Source organism: Rhinatrema bivittatum, chromosome 11 (assembly GCF_901001135.1).
Source record: "Rhinatrema bivittatum chromosome 11, aRhiBiv1.1, whole genome shotgun sequence".
Lineage (NCBI taxonomy): Eukaryota > Metazoa > Chordata > Amphibia > Gymnophiona > Rhinatrematidae > Rhinatrema > Rhinatrema bivittatum.
In genome coordinates this window covers 22,417,952-22,435,404 of record NC_042625.1, presented here as the reverse complement: position 1 = coordinate 22,435,404, position 17,453 = coordinate 22,417,952, and the positions used below count along the sequence as shown (strand labels likewise).

General features: G+C 49.7%; 1 protein-coding gene across 1 annotated transcript in view; it reads left to right on the top strand.

The window, feature by feature from the left end:
• P2RX4 (purinergic receptor P2X 4) overlaps positions 1-17,453 on the top strand; it is a 36,917-nt gene that overhangs the window by 7,081 nt on the left and 12,383 nt on the right. The window contains exons 2-5 of the mRNA XM_029571249.1: positions 10,722-10,869; positions 11,463-11,534; positions 12,669-12,741; positions 16,437-16,533. Coding sequence (XP_029427109.1) covers positions 10,722-10,869; positions 11,463-11,534; positions 12,669-12,741; positions 16,437-16,533 — 390 coding nt within the window. The remainder of the gene's footprint in view (positions 1-10,721; positions 10,870-11,462; positions 11,535-12,668; positions 12,742-16,436; positions 16,534-17,453) is intronic.

Here is a 17,453-nt window from a genome sequence, read left to right as displayed (position 1 = left end):
TAAAGTGGTGTTTAGAGGTTATGTTACTGATCAGGTCAAGAAAGTAAGGATTAGATAGAAGAAGATGATGGAGCGTTTAAAGAGGGGAGCCCTTGTTGTGGGAGAGTCTGTTTAGTGAACCCTTGGCCCGGCTGTCTGAACGATGGAGTCCAGACGGTGGAAAGAGAGCCGGGAGGCGGTACGGATCAGGCGTGGAGTAGAGAGTCTTCGCCCTGGAAACCCGAGACCCCCCCAGGAGGAGCCCGTAGGGGTCCGGGTTGCTGGGACTTAGGAGAACCGGTGTTCAAGGCTGGCTGAGGACGAGAAGAGTCGAGCAGAAGTCCGAGGGTCAAGGCTGGCGGCAGATGAGAAGAGTCAAGCAGGAATCCGAGGGTCAAGGCTGGCGGCAGACGAGAAGAGTCAAGCAGGAATCCGAGGGTCAAGGCTGGCGGCAGACGAGAAGAGTCAAGCAGGAGTGGATTCAACGGAGCGGGAACTGGGACAAGCAGGAACGGAACAAGGCAAGGATCTCAGGAGCAACCACAAGAACAAGCAGGAACAAGCAGCGGAACAAGCAGGGAAGAAGCAAGCTGAATCCAGGAACGCAACTAAGCACTCACAGGAGCGACCTCGTTGCAAGGCAAGGAAACAGAGACTGAGGCTGCCTTAAATAGCCAGCCGAGCTCCGACGTCAGAAAGGGGGCGGTTCAGCACTTCCGGGTGCTGGACCTTCAAGAGCCACCCCTTCGCGTGCGCGCGTACCCGGCAGGGGGGAGGAGTCAGAATCGGGCTCGACGGCGTCTCCACGAGGGAGACGCCGCTGCCATGCGGCCGACCAGGCCCGAAACTGCAGCGGAGCGCGGCGGACCCGGGACCCCCGGAGGTAAGGGCCCGGTCGCTAGCCTGGCGACCGGGATCGCAACAGCCCTCTCCCATCAAATAAGGGTGAAATGGGCTGATTTTAGGTACCTGATTTACGTTTCCCATGTGCCTGGTGAGATCATTCTGGTAGCTGCAGAACCTCCTCTGGTAGCCACTCTGCTTGCTCTGACTCGAGCACTTGGAGAAAGATGCTGCCATCGACGAGCAGCCGGACCTGTGGGCAAGACTGGCTGGGTAGGTCCAGCCAATGGTCAGTCTGGGTCACCTGAAACTACCGGGCAAATCTCATTCTGAATGACCATTTCATGTGGGTGGAGAAACCGTAGTCCCTCTGTCTATTCATAATTTATAGACCCCTCCTCCGGAAACTTGTCCAAACGTTTTCTGGCAACAAGTTCCATAGCTTAATGATGTGCTGACTGAAAAGAATACTTACAAAATTGTGTTTTAAATCTGCTACCTGTGTCCTAGTGCTATTTACACTATCAAACTACCATTCCCTATTAACTTGTCCACCCCACTTGTGATTTTATAAATATCTCTCTCATATCTCTAAGTCATCTCCAAGCTGAAGAGCCATAACCCTAACCTGTTTAGCCTTTGAATAACTTTTTTTCATCTGCAAATTTGATCTCGCTAATTGCTTCTTTTTCTAGATAACTAATGGCTACTAAGCCTTGGTCCCAATGCAGATCCCTGGGAGCACGCCATTACTGACCATTTAGACCTGTCTTTTAACCAGTTACCAATCCACAATAAGCCATGACCACCTCTCTCATGCCTTTGTAATTTCCTGAGGAATCTCTCGTGTGGGACTTTATCGAATGCCTTCTGAAAAGCCGGGTACGCTATATTGAGCAGCTCAGCCTTCTCCACACTTCGATGAGTTCTAACTGGCATGGCAAGAGTTCCCTCTGCTAAAATCATGTCGGTTTTTCTCATTAAGCCATGCCCTAGCCATATACCTAGTATTCTGTTCTTAACCGTACTACTTTTTATCATTTTTGCCTGGCACTGGCTTCAGGCTTACTGGTCTGTAGTTTCTCAGATCTCTCATTAAAAAGAAATTGGCATTATGTTGGCTACTCTCCAGTCTTCAAGCACAGTGGCAGATATGTTTCCTAATGTTTTTATTGAAGAAGTCATAGCATGTACAAGTGTAATACAGTTCATCAAATGATGATAGCAGTTTCCTTGTTCTATGCAGTCATTTCATAGCTAGAGCTGAAAGAGACCAGCATGACCAACAGATACAAACATTGTCAACATTACCCTTCCCCACCTAATGACTGGGATAGCTTCTTCACTGTTATCAAATAACCAATTATAATTCCTAGCATGAGCATATATTGACCTTATTCATCATATCAGAGCTCATTCCTTTCCGGGCCAGCTCACATTACCTAATTTGATAAGGTGCACATAATTTGTCTGCTCTATCTTTGTGGTAATGAAGTAATATATGTTACAGATTAACAGGAGCAGTTCTGCAGTTTCGTATTTTAGCCATTTCAGAATTGTGGAGTGAATACCATCAGATCCTGGTGCTTTGCTGCTATTTAGCCTGTCAGTTTATCAGATTTTTGCTTCCGTTTCTCTGTTTCGTCACCTTCATATAAGGTTGTGATGTGGGTATCTTCAGTAAACACTAAAGCAAAGAATTCATTTTGTTTTCCTGGGATGGTTTTGTCTTCTCTTACTACCCTGGTCATGTAGAGCAGTGGGTCTCAACATTTCATGACTGCTGTATCCCTTTGAAGTGTTTGAGATGTCTCATCTACCCCTGCTTTGCAAAAATTCTAAATTTTCCAGTAAATTCTCTGCTTTTGGTTTTTTTTCCTCTACCTTGATTTTAAGGGCTTTTCCCCTTTCGTCTCTGCTCTGCTTTCATCTTGTTTCCTGGTTCTCCCGTCTCTCAGATCTTGCTTTAATCTTGTTTCTCTCCATTTTTCTTCTCTCTCTCTCCAATTTCTCACCATTTTCCATCCCTTCCCGTATTGACCCATCTGAGCTCGCCATCTCTTCTTTGCTCCTCTCAGTGCTCCCTTGCCCTGACTCTGTCCTTCAGAGCCCTCAATCCTCCTGTCCTACTTTTTTTTTCCTTTTCCCTGTATAGCTCCCAGTCTTCCCTCTCCCTTTCTTCCTACCTATTCATTATTTTACCTCTCTCGATTAATCTCCCCCCAACCCTTCCATCTCCCTAGCTTCTCCATCGCCCTAGTCTTGTCCTCTCTCCCGTGACAGCTGGCATGAGAGTAGCTGAACTCAGGAGAAGCAGGCGGCTGCAGGCTTAAAGTGGAAGCATCGGGTGCTGCGCGTCCTGGCTCCACGGCTGCCTCTTCTTCCTCCTAGCATAGGGAGACAGGAAGAAGAGGAGACAGCTGTGGTGACGGGAACTACAATGCTTCGCTGTACCCCTGCAGTGCCTGCTTTCTTGGCTCTGCTTCTACTGCCATCTGCCCTTGCTGCACCTCTGATGCTGGTGAGGTCGGCCTCGGGCTCCCTGTGGTGCTTCTCGTCTCCACTCCACGTCTCCCTGTGTGGTGCTGCCGGTGGTGCTGCCGCTCGTCTGCACTCCACGTCTCCCTGTGTGGTGCTGCCGCTCGTCTGCACTCCATGTCTCCCTGTGTGGTGCTGCCGCTCGTCTGCACTCTACGTCTCCACTCCGTGTCTCCCTGTGTGGTGCTGCCGCTCGTCTGGACTCCACGTCTCCCGGTCAGAACGTGGCCATGGTTTCCTGCTTCAAGTTATCCCTGTTGCTGCAGGAGCCAGCTGGTTGCTCCTGTCTGCCGTGTGGTGTGGTCTGGTTGTGTGCCCTCTGAAGGGCTTTCAAGTACCCCAGGCTACTTGAAACTGGCTAACTTTGGACGGGATAGTCAGCAGGACTTAACCGGGTAATTCTGCTGCTGAATGTACTCCACTAAAGTCAGCTGCTCGCTGAGTTTTTGAATACTGGGGATAGAAAAGCCGAGCGTGTGCTTATGCCTGAGCTCTTTATTGGAGGGGATTGGCATTCCCGTTCCCTGGGGTGCAGCACGTGCTGCTGACGGGTCTCGTGCAAGGATTGCACCTACTCTATTCAGGAGAAAAACAACTAAAGGGCAGGGTGGAGAGCGTGGCAAGAGGAGGGCTGACGTGGCAGTGAACAGAGAGACCCAGAAAAGGATGAGCCACCTTTTGGCCCAAGTTAGTGCTTGGCTCTTGGTCCTTTCCTAATGCTTTAGATGCTAACTTGGTGCCTGTGATAAGATATCCAGAGGCCATGTTCCCCTGTTTACAATGTAGAATTGTGAAATCTCCTGTCTGGGAACCCGTTTTAAGGGGAAGGATATCCCGGAGCAGGGCTGGTGATCTGAGGCTCTGTGAGCAGGTAAAATGTCTTCATGGCAAGGGCGGTGAAGTATGGGGGAGCCTTCCGATGTGGGTGCCCGACGTCAAGAACGGTAGCACATGGGACCCAGAAAGCAGGAGCAAGTAACACAGTGCAGTCTGAACCGAGCTCCCAGCACGTGCGACGCAGAGGTTGCTACAAACTGTTAATAGCGGTACCCGTGTGTATTTGTGTTTATAGGTGAAGTGTGGGGGTTTATTCACGCTCATGGAATTGCCTGTGATGTTGGGGGGGGGGGGGGGGGGGGGGGAGACACGTGCAGCCTGTGCGTTTGGGCTGCCTGAGGCCCAGGAGAGAGGGACATGTGCAGGGAGATCGTTGAGTGTGTGGGGGGAGGTAATGGAAATGTGCATGGGGCACGCGGGACAGCCCGCAGTGGTGACCGTTCTCTTGCTAAAAGTGGGACATTTTGGGCCAGATGAGGTGTGGGGGTTAGTGTGAGGGGAAGGAGGCAGTGGGCGAGAGAGATGGGGGTTTCAGTGCGACGGGGGAATAGCTCACGTTCACCTATAACGCCCGAGGCTAAGCTTCTCTTTCTGAAGCGAGCCTAATCCATCCCGTGCAGATTATTTTCTCAGTTTTGGTAAGTGCTCTTACGTTTCAACTGGGATCTGAGTAATCATTAGGGAGGGAGCACTAAGCTCTTTGGGGCAGGTATGAGAAGGCCGAAACCAAAACTCAAGCAGGATCTCCTTTTTCTCAGAAAGCTCTTGCTTCCTCAGGACGATGTTTCTTATTTTAGTGACATTTCTTGGGATGGAAGGTATTGACACAGACCGTCTCTTTTTTGTCTTGGTCCTGTTGGTGTCATTTTGTGAGAAACTGACGAAGGCTTTTCTGTAGCTTTAGAAAGGCGTTGGGGTTGTGAGGGGAAGGGACGTGTTCTCCAGTATGCATGCACCGTGGAAGCTTCTCAGTTCCTCCATCAGAGAATGTAAAAGAAGCCTTTCCGTTTCATGTTCCTGGGTGACACAGACTAGAAGTCTAAGCCCAGTAAAAAGTTTGGATTGCAAAATTAAAATGAAAGTGCACTTTGAAAATACATCCCGAGCACTGATTTAGAAGACAGCATTGCTCTTAAAACCAGTCTGACAGAGGATGCGCGGGAGTGGAAGGAGATGCCCAGGGTCTGTCCTGGGGCCCGTGGATGGTTGGTCGGACTCCGGAGCATCATCCTTGGAGGAGCCTCCCCCGCGGACCCTTCACATTTAGACCTCCCTTGGCGAGCGGTGCTTTCCGACACTGGCACAGCAGCAGCGGGAGGCTGAAGGCGCCAATGCTGTGGCAAAAAGGTTTGTTGGGGGAAGAGAATTGAAAGACGAGACTAGGAGGATATCCTAGACATGGATTCTGGCGCAGGGAACATGGGAATTTCTAGGTTTTATGGAACAGTCTTTCAGCAGATTGTTCCTCGCTGCTCGGTTTCCAGAGATCCCTGGGAAAAGTGAAGGAATTGGAACTTGTAGTTTCAGATAAATGTTTGGACATCTTAGAATTCAGATTGGGGACAGTGCAGGAGAATGAACAGTATTTGGTGATTCACAACAGCGTGGCGAGACTGGATGATATGACTGCATACATATGTGCACTGCCTGCAGCTCTTCTCCTAGACTAACGGCCTCCCCTCGCATGGTTTTGTTAAAACGGTCTTTTATAGGAACTTCCTGAGAATATACGTCCGTCTGTTCCAGAGCATTTTATCTCCCCGCTTTTGTCAGGAGACTCCCAATAGTTGTTTGATTTCCGAGGAGCTGTCCTGGGAGCTCTGGAAACGATGGCGGAAGATGTGCCCTAATTGTGAAGTCTGCTGCTGAATCTGACACAGCTTCCTTTCGTCGCGGAGTTGCACCTTTTTTGTTGGAATAGTGAAATCCGTGGCTTTCCCCGATGTGGCTCCGTCGGCGCGGTTTCCTTTGCTGCTCCTTCGTGCTGGGGTAAAGCTAAGCCCCCTGTAAATGTCTGTCCCAGACTGGGCAGCAGTGGAGACGCTGCGGTAAGGTCTGCCTCTTGACCTGCTCCTAGATGGTAGCAGGAGCCTCATTGCTCAACTGCCACACTTTTCTTATTTGTTTTGTAAGCATTTCACCCCCCCCCCCCCCCAAATTCTGTGGTCTGATATAGTTTTAAGATTGAATTTCTTTCTCTCTATGCTATGTTGTATAATTTGGCTCCTGCTGTTTCTTGAAACAGTTATCCATTCAAGAGTTTTGTTAATCTTAATAAATATAGGAAAATTGAGGTTGGTCCTGTGTATGGCTTAGAAAGTTGCTAGAAACTCATGAATCCTCTGACAGCTGCCACCTGGAAGTGCTTCTTTATTTTTTTGTTTAGCGGTGTTGACCGGTAGCTCCTGAAAGGTTTCAGAATGGAACAAGAAAAATGTCAAAATGCAGGAAAAAAAAAAAAAAAAGCACCCAACCAAACTGGATAGAATAGCTCTCCTCAGCGGGATGGGGTCCCTGTGCTGCACTTGTGCAGTCCTAGCTCTCCTCAGCGGGATGGGTTTCCTGTGCTGCACTTGTGCAGTCCTAGCTCTCCTCACAGGATGGGGTCCCTGTGCTGCACTTGTGCAGTCCTAGCTCTCCTCCACGGGATGGGTTCCCTGTGCTGCACTTGTGCAGTCCTAGCTCTCCTCAGCGGGATGGGTTTCCTGTGCTGCACTTGTGCAGTCCTAGCTCTCCTCAACGGGATGGGGTCCCTGTGCTGCACTTGTGCAGTCCTAGCTCTCCTCAGCGGGATGGGGTCCCTGTGCTGCACTTGTGCAGTCCTAGCTCTCCTCCACGGGATGGGTTCCCTGTGCTGCACTTGTGCAGTCCTAGCTCTCCTCAGCGGGATGGGTTTCCTGTGCTGCACTTGTGCAGTCCTAGCTCTCCTCAACGGGATGGGGTCCCTGTGCTGCACTTGTGCAGTCCTAGCTCTCCTCAGCGGGATGGGTTCCCTGTGCTGCACTTGTGCAGTCCTAGCTCTCCTCAACGGGATGGGGTCCCTGTGCTGCACTTGTGCAGTCCTAGCTCTCCTCACAGGATGGGGTCCCTGTGCTGCACTTGTGCAGTCCTAGCTCTCCTCAATGTGATGGGTTCCCTGTGCTGCACTTGTGCAGTCCTTGCTCTCCTCCACGGGATGGGTTCCCTGTGCTGCACTTGTGCGGTCCTAGCTCTCCTCCGCGGGATGGGTTCCCTGTGCTGCACTTGTGCGGTCCTAGCTCTCCTCAGCGGGATGGGTTCCCTGTGCTGCACTTGTGCGGTCCTAGCTCTCCTCAGCGGGATGGGTTCCCTGTGCTGCACTTGTGCGGTCCTAGCTCTCCTCAGCGGGATGGGTTCCCTTGCTGCACTTGTGCGGTCCTAGCTCTCCTCAGCGGGATGGGTTCCCTGTGCTGCACTTGTGCGGTCCTAGCTCTCCTCCACGGGATGGGGTCCCTGTGCTGCACTTGTGCAGTCCTAGCTCTCTTCAACGGGATGGGGTCCCTGTGCTGCACTTGTGCAGTCCTAGCTCTCTTCAACGGGATGGGTTCCCTGTGCTGCACTTGTGCAGTCCTAGCTCTCCTCAGCGGGATGGGGTCCCTGTGCTGCACTTGTGCAGTCCTAGCTCTCTTCACGGGATGGGGTCCCTGTGCTGCACTTGTGCGGTCCTAACTCTCCTCAGCGGGATGGGGTCCCTGTGCTGCACTTGTGCGGTCCTAGCTCTCCTCAGCGGGATGGGGTCTCTTTGCTGCACTTGTGCAGTCCTAGCTCTCCTCCATGGGATGGTTTCCCTGTGCTGCACTTGGGCAGTCCTAGCTCTCCTCACAGGATGGGGTCCCTGTGCTGCACTTGTGCAGTCCTAGCTCTCCTCCACGGGATGGGGTCCCTGTGCTGCACTTGGGCAGTCCTAGCGCTCCTCAGCGGGATGGGGTCCCTGTGCTGCACTTGGGCAGTCCTAGCTCTCCTCAGCGGGATGGGTTCCCTGTGCTGCACTTGTGCAGTCCTTGCTCTCCTCCACGGGATGGGTTCCCTGTGCTGCACTTGTGCCTTCCTAGCTCTCCTCAGCGGGATGGGGTCCCTGTGCTGCACTTGTGCAGTCCTAGCTCTCCTCAATGTGATGGGTTCCCTGTGCTGCACTTGTGCAGTCCTTGCTCTCCTCCACGGGATGGGTTCCCTGTGCTGCACTTGTGCAGTCCTAGCTCTCCTCCACGGGATGGGTTCCCTGTGCTGCACTTGTGCAGTCCTAGCTCTCCTCAGCGGGATGGGGTCCCTGTGCTGCACTTGTGCAGTCCTAGCTCTCCTCACAGGATGGGTTCCCTGTGCTGCACTTGTGCCTTCCTAGCTCTCCTCAGCGGGATGGGTTCCCTGTGCTGCACTTGTGCAATCCTAGCTCTCCTCAATGTGATGGGTTCCCTGTGCTGCACTTGTGCAGTCCTAGCTCTCCTCAGCGGGATGGGGTCCCTGTGCTGCACTTGTGCAGTCCTAGCTCTCCTCACAGGATGGGTTCCCTGTGCTGCACTTGTGCCTTCCTAGCTCTCCTCAGCGGGATGGGTTCCCTGTGCTGCACTTGTGCAGTCCTAGCTCTCCTCAGCGGGATGGGGTCCCTGTGCTGCACTTGTGCAGTCCTAGCTCTCCTCACAGGATGGGTTCCCTGTGCTGCACTTGTGCCTTCCTAGCTCTCCTCAGCGGGATGGGTTCCCTGTGCTGCACTTGTGCAGTCCTAGCTCTCCTCAGCGGGATGGGGTCCCTGTGCTGCACTTGTGCAGTCCTAGCTCTCCTCACAGGATGGGTTCCCTGTGCTGCACTTGTGCCTTCCTAGCTCTCCTCAGCGGGATGGGTTCCCTGTGCTGCACTTGTGCAGTCCTAGCTCTCCTCCACGGGATGGGTTCCCTGTGCTGCACTTGTGCAGTCCTAGCTCTCCTCAGCGGGATGGGTTCCCTGTGCTGCACTTGTGCAATCCTAGCTCTCCTCAATGTGATGGGTTCCCTGTGCTGCACTTGTGCAGTCCTTGCTCTCCTCCACGGGATGGGTTCCCTGTGCTGCACTTGTGCAGTCCTAGCTCTCCTCCATGGGATGGTTTCCCTGTTCTGCACTTGTGCAGTCCTAGCTCTCCTCCATGGGATGGTTTCCCTGTGCTGCACTTGTGCAGTCCTAGCTCTCCTCCACGGGATGGGTTCCCTGTGCTGCACTTGTGCAGTCCTTTATTTTTTTATTTCTTTATCTCTTTGTTTGCCGTTTATTGTTCCTGTAGTCTTTGGTTACTGATGCAGTTCCCGTGACCGGGTGTGTGATCTTGTGTAAATCGAGCAGAAGTGACGAGAGACCTGCAGGGCCCTGGCGTTTATCTATCAGTTCAGCTGAACGCCCCCACCATTGTATCTGGGCTCCTGTCATTTCAGTCTGAGCACAGATGTGTGGTGTGTGTTTTTTTTTTTTCTCCACTTCCGCCCATCCTCTTGCCCAATTTTAGAAAACTCCTTACTTCAGTGTAGTGGGCAAATATGCACTGCTAGGATTGCTGTTCCAATTATACCGAGTATTTAGGAAGTTTATAGGAGTATAATACAGATTACATGGGCTGAGCTCATGATGGTACTGGGATTGGGAGGGATTGGTCATACTGAGATATCCCAGGGAAGGCCATTCCTCTCTTCAGGTATTGTACCGCATAGTGTGCTACGATTTCTGAAATGGGAAGGAGAAATTGATCGTTATGCTTGGTCGAACAGTTTGTGTGACCAGGGAGTGTTTTTTTAAGACTCCCACTGCATAAGCGGGTTGTGCCAGCCCAGCTGAATTCGGCCCACACCTGAAGTTTGTGAGTGGTGGTTTTATATATCTGTGAAGGTACAGTAAAGATGACATTGGCACACAGCACTATGCAGCGGGAGTCTCAAAACATCCGCAGCAGAGTCTCCAGTCCAGAATTTTCCAGCCTTGCGTTTTCCAGCTGCTCTGCCATTCTTTGAAGGTCTTAATAATCATTTACACATGCAGCGCTGCACAGAGACGCACAAGGGACATTGCTGAAGCGCACTTTGCTCTCTCTGGTTGGGAAGGTGTCATGTAAACAAATAAACGATGATAGCCACTTTTAGATTTGAATTACTTTTTACTTCTCATCTTTTAATCCTTACCTTAAGGACTTTCACAAATTGACCTTCACAAATATTTACCGTTGTGCTGACACCTATAACTGTGACTCCCTGGCTGGCCAGATTATGACCAAATAAAAATATAAAATTATCCTGCCCAGGCTTGATGGCCCGGGGACAGTCACGTGGGAGGCCTGGTTTTGACTTTACTCATTGGGCCAGCAAGGGCTGGGGGGGTGAGTGCCGCATCGTCTGAGGGGTAGGTTGATTAAAGATGATGGGGGGAGGAGGAGGAAGCTCCCAAGTTGACACAGGCAGCAGCGATTAAATAAAGAAAAAACTGAGGGCACAGCTGTCTCAGTGACTCGACCTGCCGTAAACATGTCTTTGGGTTTGTTTTCTTTCCCGTGTCAGGTGGGTGTTTCTGTGGGAGAAGGGCTACCAGGAGTTTGACTCGGTGGTCAGTTCTGTCACGTCGAAGGTGAAAGGCGTGGCGGTGACGAATACCTCGGAACTGGGACTGAAGGTCTGGGATGTGGCCGATTACATTGTCCCGGCACAGGTAAGTTTTACCGGAACTCGTTAGAATGAAGTTCACAAGGCCAATGTCAGAATGTAATTATTTCGGGAGCATGCACTGGGGGAACGTGTGCCGTCAGCCTCGTTTCTGTGCCCCCAGTCACCACCACTACCCTGTCACATTGTATGCTGCAACTCACGCAGAGTCTCTCTGCCACCCAGAGATTCATTTTGGGAGCCTTTGTAGGTTGCGTGATAGCCTTTTATAGTCCCAACAACAAAAAAAAACCCCTCCGGTGTCCTTGTATCTGAGCTTCCAAGCCTGCTTAGGCCTGAACGAGGAGGGGAGGGACCGTACGCGAGTACTGTGCTTCTGGAAGGCTTCACTGAGGGCAAGAAACAGTAAAATGCACAGCCCTCCACACCTGCCTCCCTCCCTATAGCCCAGCAAGAACCCAAACCAGAGAGAGTGCCCCACCAGAGGTTTCCCACTCAATACTGGGGGCCTCCCCCTTGACTATGCAGTGTTTTTTTTATAGGGAAAGCTTAATGCCCCCCTCCCCTACCCGCCGGGATAATGTCATAAGCTGTCCTCATCTCAAAGGTAACATCATCATCCTTTTTTTTTTGGTTTAGGAAGAAAATGCCTTTTTTGTCATGACAAATCTCATCATCACACAACATCAGAAGCAAGGTCTGTGTCCCGAGGTAAGCGCGAGACTCTAGGAACGCTCGCCAGCCCGTGAAGAAAAAAAAATCACCACTTCAGTCTTCTAGCATTGCAGAGGGATTCGGAGGACTTTTTATTTTTGGGAATGATAGTGAGATCTGCAGCACAGCAGATTTATCCCCCCCCCCCAGAGAAAAGACAATAGAGAAGCAGCAATCTAAGGAAGGTCAAGGAACGGTCGCAGGGCTTGGGATGCGGAAATACAAGGAAAGCCGTACAGGATGGGGAGGGAATGAGAGAAAGATGTGGACAGAGCAGGAAAGAGATCTCGGGGCGATTTTATAGGCAAGGTAGTGAAACAGTACAACGAGGCGGTGTCGTGCTCTGACTTGGGAGCAATATTGGGAAGAGTGTTTTCACTGGAAGGGTGGCAGATGTGTGGAAGGTTAAAACAATAGCAAGAAGGCATGGGATAAGCACAGGATCCTTACTTGTGCAAAGACAGAGACAGCAGATTCCTTGCATGAGATTAAAGTGCTCCATGTGGTTGCCTTGCTTCACTAGGGCATCTAACGCTTTATGTTATTTATTCTGGCAGCTCCAGATCTCTTGCAGAATGAATAACATAAAATGTTAGATGCCCTGGTGGAAGCAAGGCCACCACCTAGCCAGGTCTGCCTGGCAGGCAGCAAGTCCAGTAATCAGAAGGCCCAGCGGAAATGCAAGTGCTCATGTAGCTGGATCTGTCTGCCAGGTGCTCGGGTAACAACCATGCTAGTATTTAAGCCTTGGGTTTAGACATGGGAAGCGAGGGGTGCTGACGATGAACTAAATGGGGGGGCTCTTGAGTGCTCGTTCACCCAGGACGGAGGCGTATGGGTGAGGTAGGTGACTAAAACTGTCCTAGATGGGGAGTGATGTCCCATAAGCAGTCAGGCTCTATGGCTGGCAGCTGGGATAGGACCTTGGCATGCAGACGGGAATAACTGGGCAGAGTGGATGGGCCGGTTGGTCTGTGTTACTGGATATGATGTAGAACCTTCTGTGGTACAAAGCTCATTGCATGCTATGTAATGGTTGCATTTTGTTTGGTGGTTACTGTGAAGCTTTTGCATCTTTAACTGCCTGGTGTCCTCGTCTCGTGACTCGCCGTTCTGTTTTCTGTCCCCCAGATTCCAGATGACACCACGCTGTGCACATCAGACGCTGACTGTGTGCCGGGCTACGTAGGCACGCACAGTAACGGTACGAGGCGCACCCATCTGGCTTTTCTCAGGCAGTGCCAGTCGCGTGATCCTGCCGGTTTGTTCCCCCTGATGGGTTACAGGCCTGACCTCATGCTTCCTGCCTGTCGGAGGCACTGCTGCTTCAGACAGAGGGAGCGTGGAGGCTGGCTTTGTTTTGGGACCTCTTTCAGCAGCTTTTCCCCTGGGTAACGCTGTGTGTTTTTGCTGACTTTGAGGCATGTTGGACAATAACCTTTTGTAATTCTCATCCTTGAAGAAGTGATATCTTGATGGGGGGGAGAGGGTAAAGTTCGCTGCGTGTCTGTGAGGTTCAGCTAACGTAATCTTGAGTTTTAACTTTCCTTTTCTGCTCCAGACATGATTACAGGGCCCATCCGGGCTGCCCCATTTTTCTCCTCCTGTTGCAATACTTCAGACCCCGGGTGATTGCTTCATGATCCCCTGAGCTTATTCCTGAGGCTCTCTTGAATTCTGTTACCGGCTTTCCCTCCGCCATCACTGGGAGGCCGTTCCATGCAGCCACCGCATGAAGAAGTACTTTCTGATCTTACCCCTGAGTTTCTTCTCATTGACAAAATGTTTGCCCCTTTAAAAAGTGCCTTTTTTTTTTTTTTAATGCTATTCTGATTGATCCTGCTCTTCAGTGAGTGCACCAGGACTGAGTCATCCTCTGACACATTCCCAAACTTTTCCTTCACGGTCACAGCATGGTAAACCCAGAGCTTCCGGAACGAGGCCTGTTAGGTTTAATAATTTAGATGTTTAAAACCACAAAACTTTACTTGACCCCATTATTCAAACTTGTGACTCAGACCCACGTGTTACGCCTTTAATTCCCCTGCCCCTTTCTCATTTAATGAATTTTCATATCAAGGAGGGTAATGAAGTTACAATTTAAGCTTCTTTTGTAGCTAAAGTTAATGGCGTCTGAAAGCATTAAATAATGTTACAGTTGGCTCCATGGCAATGGCTTCGTGCTGCCTCGCAGAAGGACTTGGGTTTGATCTGCAGATCAGGTCTTCTGCTCCATGGGGCAGCCGGGCCTGAGTATGCTGCGGAGGTAGCGTTCACAGCCACTGGTGTGGAGGGAGTTTGTCATCGCACAGCAGCGACCCCCAGTGGCTGGATTTAGGAGCTGTGATTGCTGGGTTCCCAGAAGCCATCCTGCTGCATGGCCCTTGGTCAGGACTAACATTGCATTTCCCAGCACGAAACTTTACAGTTCTGGCTCTCCTGAAACACGCAGGCTCTTTGCTTTTGTGTATCCTGGTATGTGCTGCTGACCCAGCAGGACACACATCGCGAGTCTGTGATTTAATCGAAGTGGCAGGTGGCATGGCATGTAAGAACATAAGAACATGCCATACTGGGTCAGACCAAGGGTCCATCAAGCCCAGCATCCTGTTTCCAACAGTGGCTAATCCAGGCCATAAGAACCTGGCAAGTACCCAAAAACTAAGTCTATCCCATGTTACCTTTGCTAGTAATAGCAGTGGCTATTTTCTAAGTCAACTTAATTAATAGCAGGTAATGGACTTCTCCTCCAAGAACTTATCCAATCCTTTTTTAAACACAGCTATACTAACTGCACTAACCACATCCTCTGGCAACAAATTCCAGAGTTTAATTGTGCGTTGAGTAAAAAAAGAACTTTCTCCGATTAGTTTTAAATGTGCCACATGCTAACTTCATGGAGTGCCCCCTAGTATTTCTGTTATCCGAAAGAGTAAATAACCGATTCACATCTACCCGTTCTAGACCTCTCATGATTTTAAACACCTCTATCATATCCCCCCTCAGCCTATATACATCACCTTGCACTTATCCACATTAAATTTCATCTGCCATTTTGATGCCCAATTTTCGTCTCACAAGTCCTCCTGCAATTTGTCACAATCTGCTTGTGATTTAACTACTCTGAACAATTTTGTATCATCTGCAAATTTGATTACCTCACTCGTCGTATTTCTTTCCAGATCATTTATAAATATATTGAAAAGCTCAGGTCCCCGTACTGATCCCTGAGGCACTCCACTGCCCACCGCCCTCCACCGAGAAACTTGTCCATTTAATCCTACTCTCTGTTTCCTGTCTTTTAGCCAGTTTGCAATCCACGAAAGGACATCGCCACCTATTGCATGACTTTTTACTTTTCCTAGAAGCCTCTCATGAGGAACTTTGTCAAACGCCTTCTGAAAATCCAAGTATACTACATCTACCAGTTCACCTTTATCCACATGTTTATTAACTCCTTCAAAAAAGTGAAGCAGATTTGTGAGGCAAGACTTGCCTTGGGTAAAGCCATGCTGACTTTGTTCCATTAAACCATGTCTTTCTATATGTTCTGTGATTTTGATGTTTAGAACACTTTCCACTATTTTTCCTGGCACTGAAGTCAGGCTAACTGGTCTGTAGTTTCCCAGATCGCCCGTGGAACCCTTTTTAAATATTGGGGTTACATTTGCTATCCTCCAGTCTTCAGGTACAATGGATGATTTTAATGATAGGTTACAAATTTTTACTAATAGGTCTGAAATTTCATTTTTTTGTTCCTTCAGAACTCTGGGGTGTATACCATCCGGTCCAGGTGATTTACTACTCTTCAGTTTGACAATCAGGTCTATCACATCTTCTAGGTTCACCATGATTTGATTCAGTCCATCTGAATCATTACCCATGAAAACCTTCTCCATTATGGGTACCTCCCCAACATCCTCTTCAGTAAACACCGAAGCAAAAAAATCATTTAATCTTTCAGCGATGGCCTTATCTTCTCTAAGTGCCCCTTTAAGCCCTCGATCATCTAATGGTCCAACTGACTCCCTCACAGGCTTTCTGCTTCGGATATATTTTAAAAAGTTTTTACTGTGAGTTTTTGCCTCTACGGCCAACTTCTTTTCAAATTCTCTCTTAGCCTATCTTATCAATGTCTTACATTTAACTTGCCAACGTTTATGCATTATCCTGTTTTCTTCTGTTGGATCCTTCTTCCAATTTTTGAATGAAGATCTTTTGGTTAAAATAGCTTCTTTTATCTCCTCTTTTAACCATGCCGGTAATCGTTTTGCCTTCTTTCCACCTTTCTTAATGTAGTGCCAGCTCTTTCCACCTTTCTTAATGTAGTGCCAGCTCTTTCCACCTTTCTTAATGTAGTGCCAGCTCAGACAGCGGGCAGGTCCTGGCTCTTCGTTTCATGCTATTTATAGTATTAGGTGCGAATAACGCTACGTGGGTCCATTTGGGAAGGTGGGGGATTGTGTGTCTTTAGAGAAGAATCGGCACTGGGCTCCTCGGAGTTAACCTCCAGTGGGTAGCAAGGATCCAGTGGTTCTGGATGTGAAGCTCAAGGTCCTGCTTTTGGGTGTGGGCAGAACTCTGGTGTTTAGGGGCTCTGGGGAGTGACGGAGCTGATTAGGATACAACTGCAACCAGCTAATGTGAGCTCCGGGGTTAGTCTGGAGAAACGTCGGTGAACAGAGACTTGGGAGAGGATTTATTTCTTTGTGAATGTTCGCATTACTTTCCACTGTGTGTGTTTTAATAATAATAAATCACACTCCTAATCTGTTTCCAAGAATCAGTTTAGAAACTTTCTTTACAACTTGGTGCTAAGCATAGTTCAGTTATCAGACTGTTCATGTCTTGCCTTGTTCGTTTCTAACAGTGCATCATTTCCTTTTCGTGGCCTATTAGGAGTCCAAACTGGAAAATGCGTGGTATACGACAGCTCGGTGAAGACCTGTGACATCTTTGCCTGGTGTCCTGTGGAGAATGATACGGAAGTACCCAAGTGAGCTCTTGTACCTTCTTGAGAATTTGGCAGCATGGAAAAAACGTAGCACAGTTGTTGTGTTAGTCTGCTAGGAGAACCAGAAGGAAACTTCCGGGCCAAATGTGGGACACTAAATCACTACAGTGGAGCTAGTTCTGGTTTTCACTTCTCCTCCCTTTGTCTCTGTGATCGGGGCTGTAGTCGTCGGTTTGTGTTCTGAGAAACTGCACAGGGCCCCACGTACATCCTGCTCTGATCTTGGATAGAAGGTGGCGTAGAAATCCCAGTGGATGTTGCATGCGGTGTTTTCCAAAAAGTCTCAGGAGTTTAGAAAAAGGAAACCGGGGGGGGGTTAGGGGTAAGTGCCAGGAATCCACCGCAGTCTTACCTGGCTCAGACTGTCGGCGAATAAGGTTCTCTTTCTGGTACTGCTCCTGTGGTCACCTGCAGAACTCGAGGGCCTACGGGGAATAGCCAATAAGACCCTTGTGCAGCTATCTGGCAAAAACAGCTCTTGCCGGCTTAGCACAGCTGAACTCAGAATGAATAACAGACCGTTTAGATTATTACAAAGCTTGATGGTAGAATGGAGTGTGGGGAGGTGGAGCGGATTATTTGCATTAAAGATCTTGCATCTTTGTCTGTCCACAGTGGTATAGATGGAATGAGGTGGACCACACCCGCTTAATGCTAGGAAGTATTCAGAAGGGAACGGAGAGCATCAGAATGGCCTCTGCATGGATCCGTGGTGCGGCTGCACCTCGAGTACTGTGTGCAGTTCTGGTCGCCTCTTCTCAGAAAGGATATAGTGGAGTTAGAAAAGGTACAGAGAAGGGAAATTGGTTAAGGGGATGGAGCAGCTCCCTTATGAAGAAAGGCCAAACGGGTTAGGGCTGTTCAGCTTGAAGAGATGACTGAGATCTACAGCATCCTGAGTG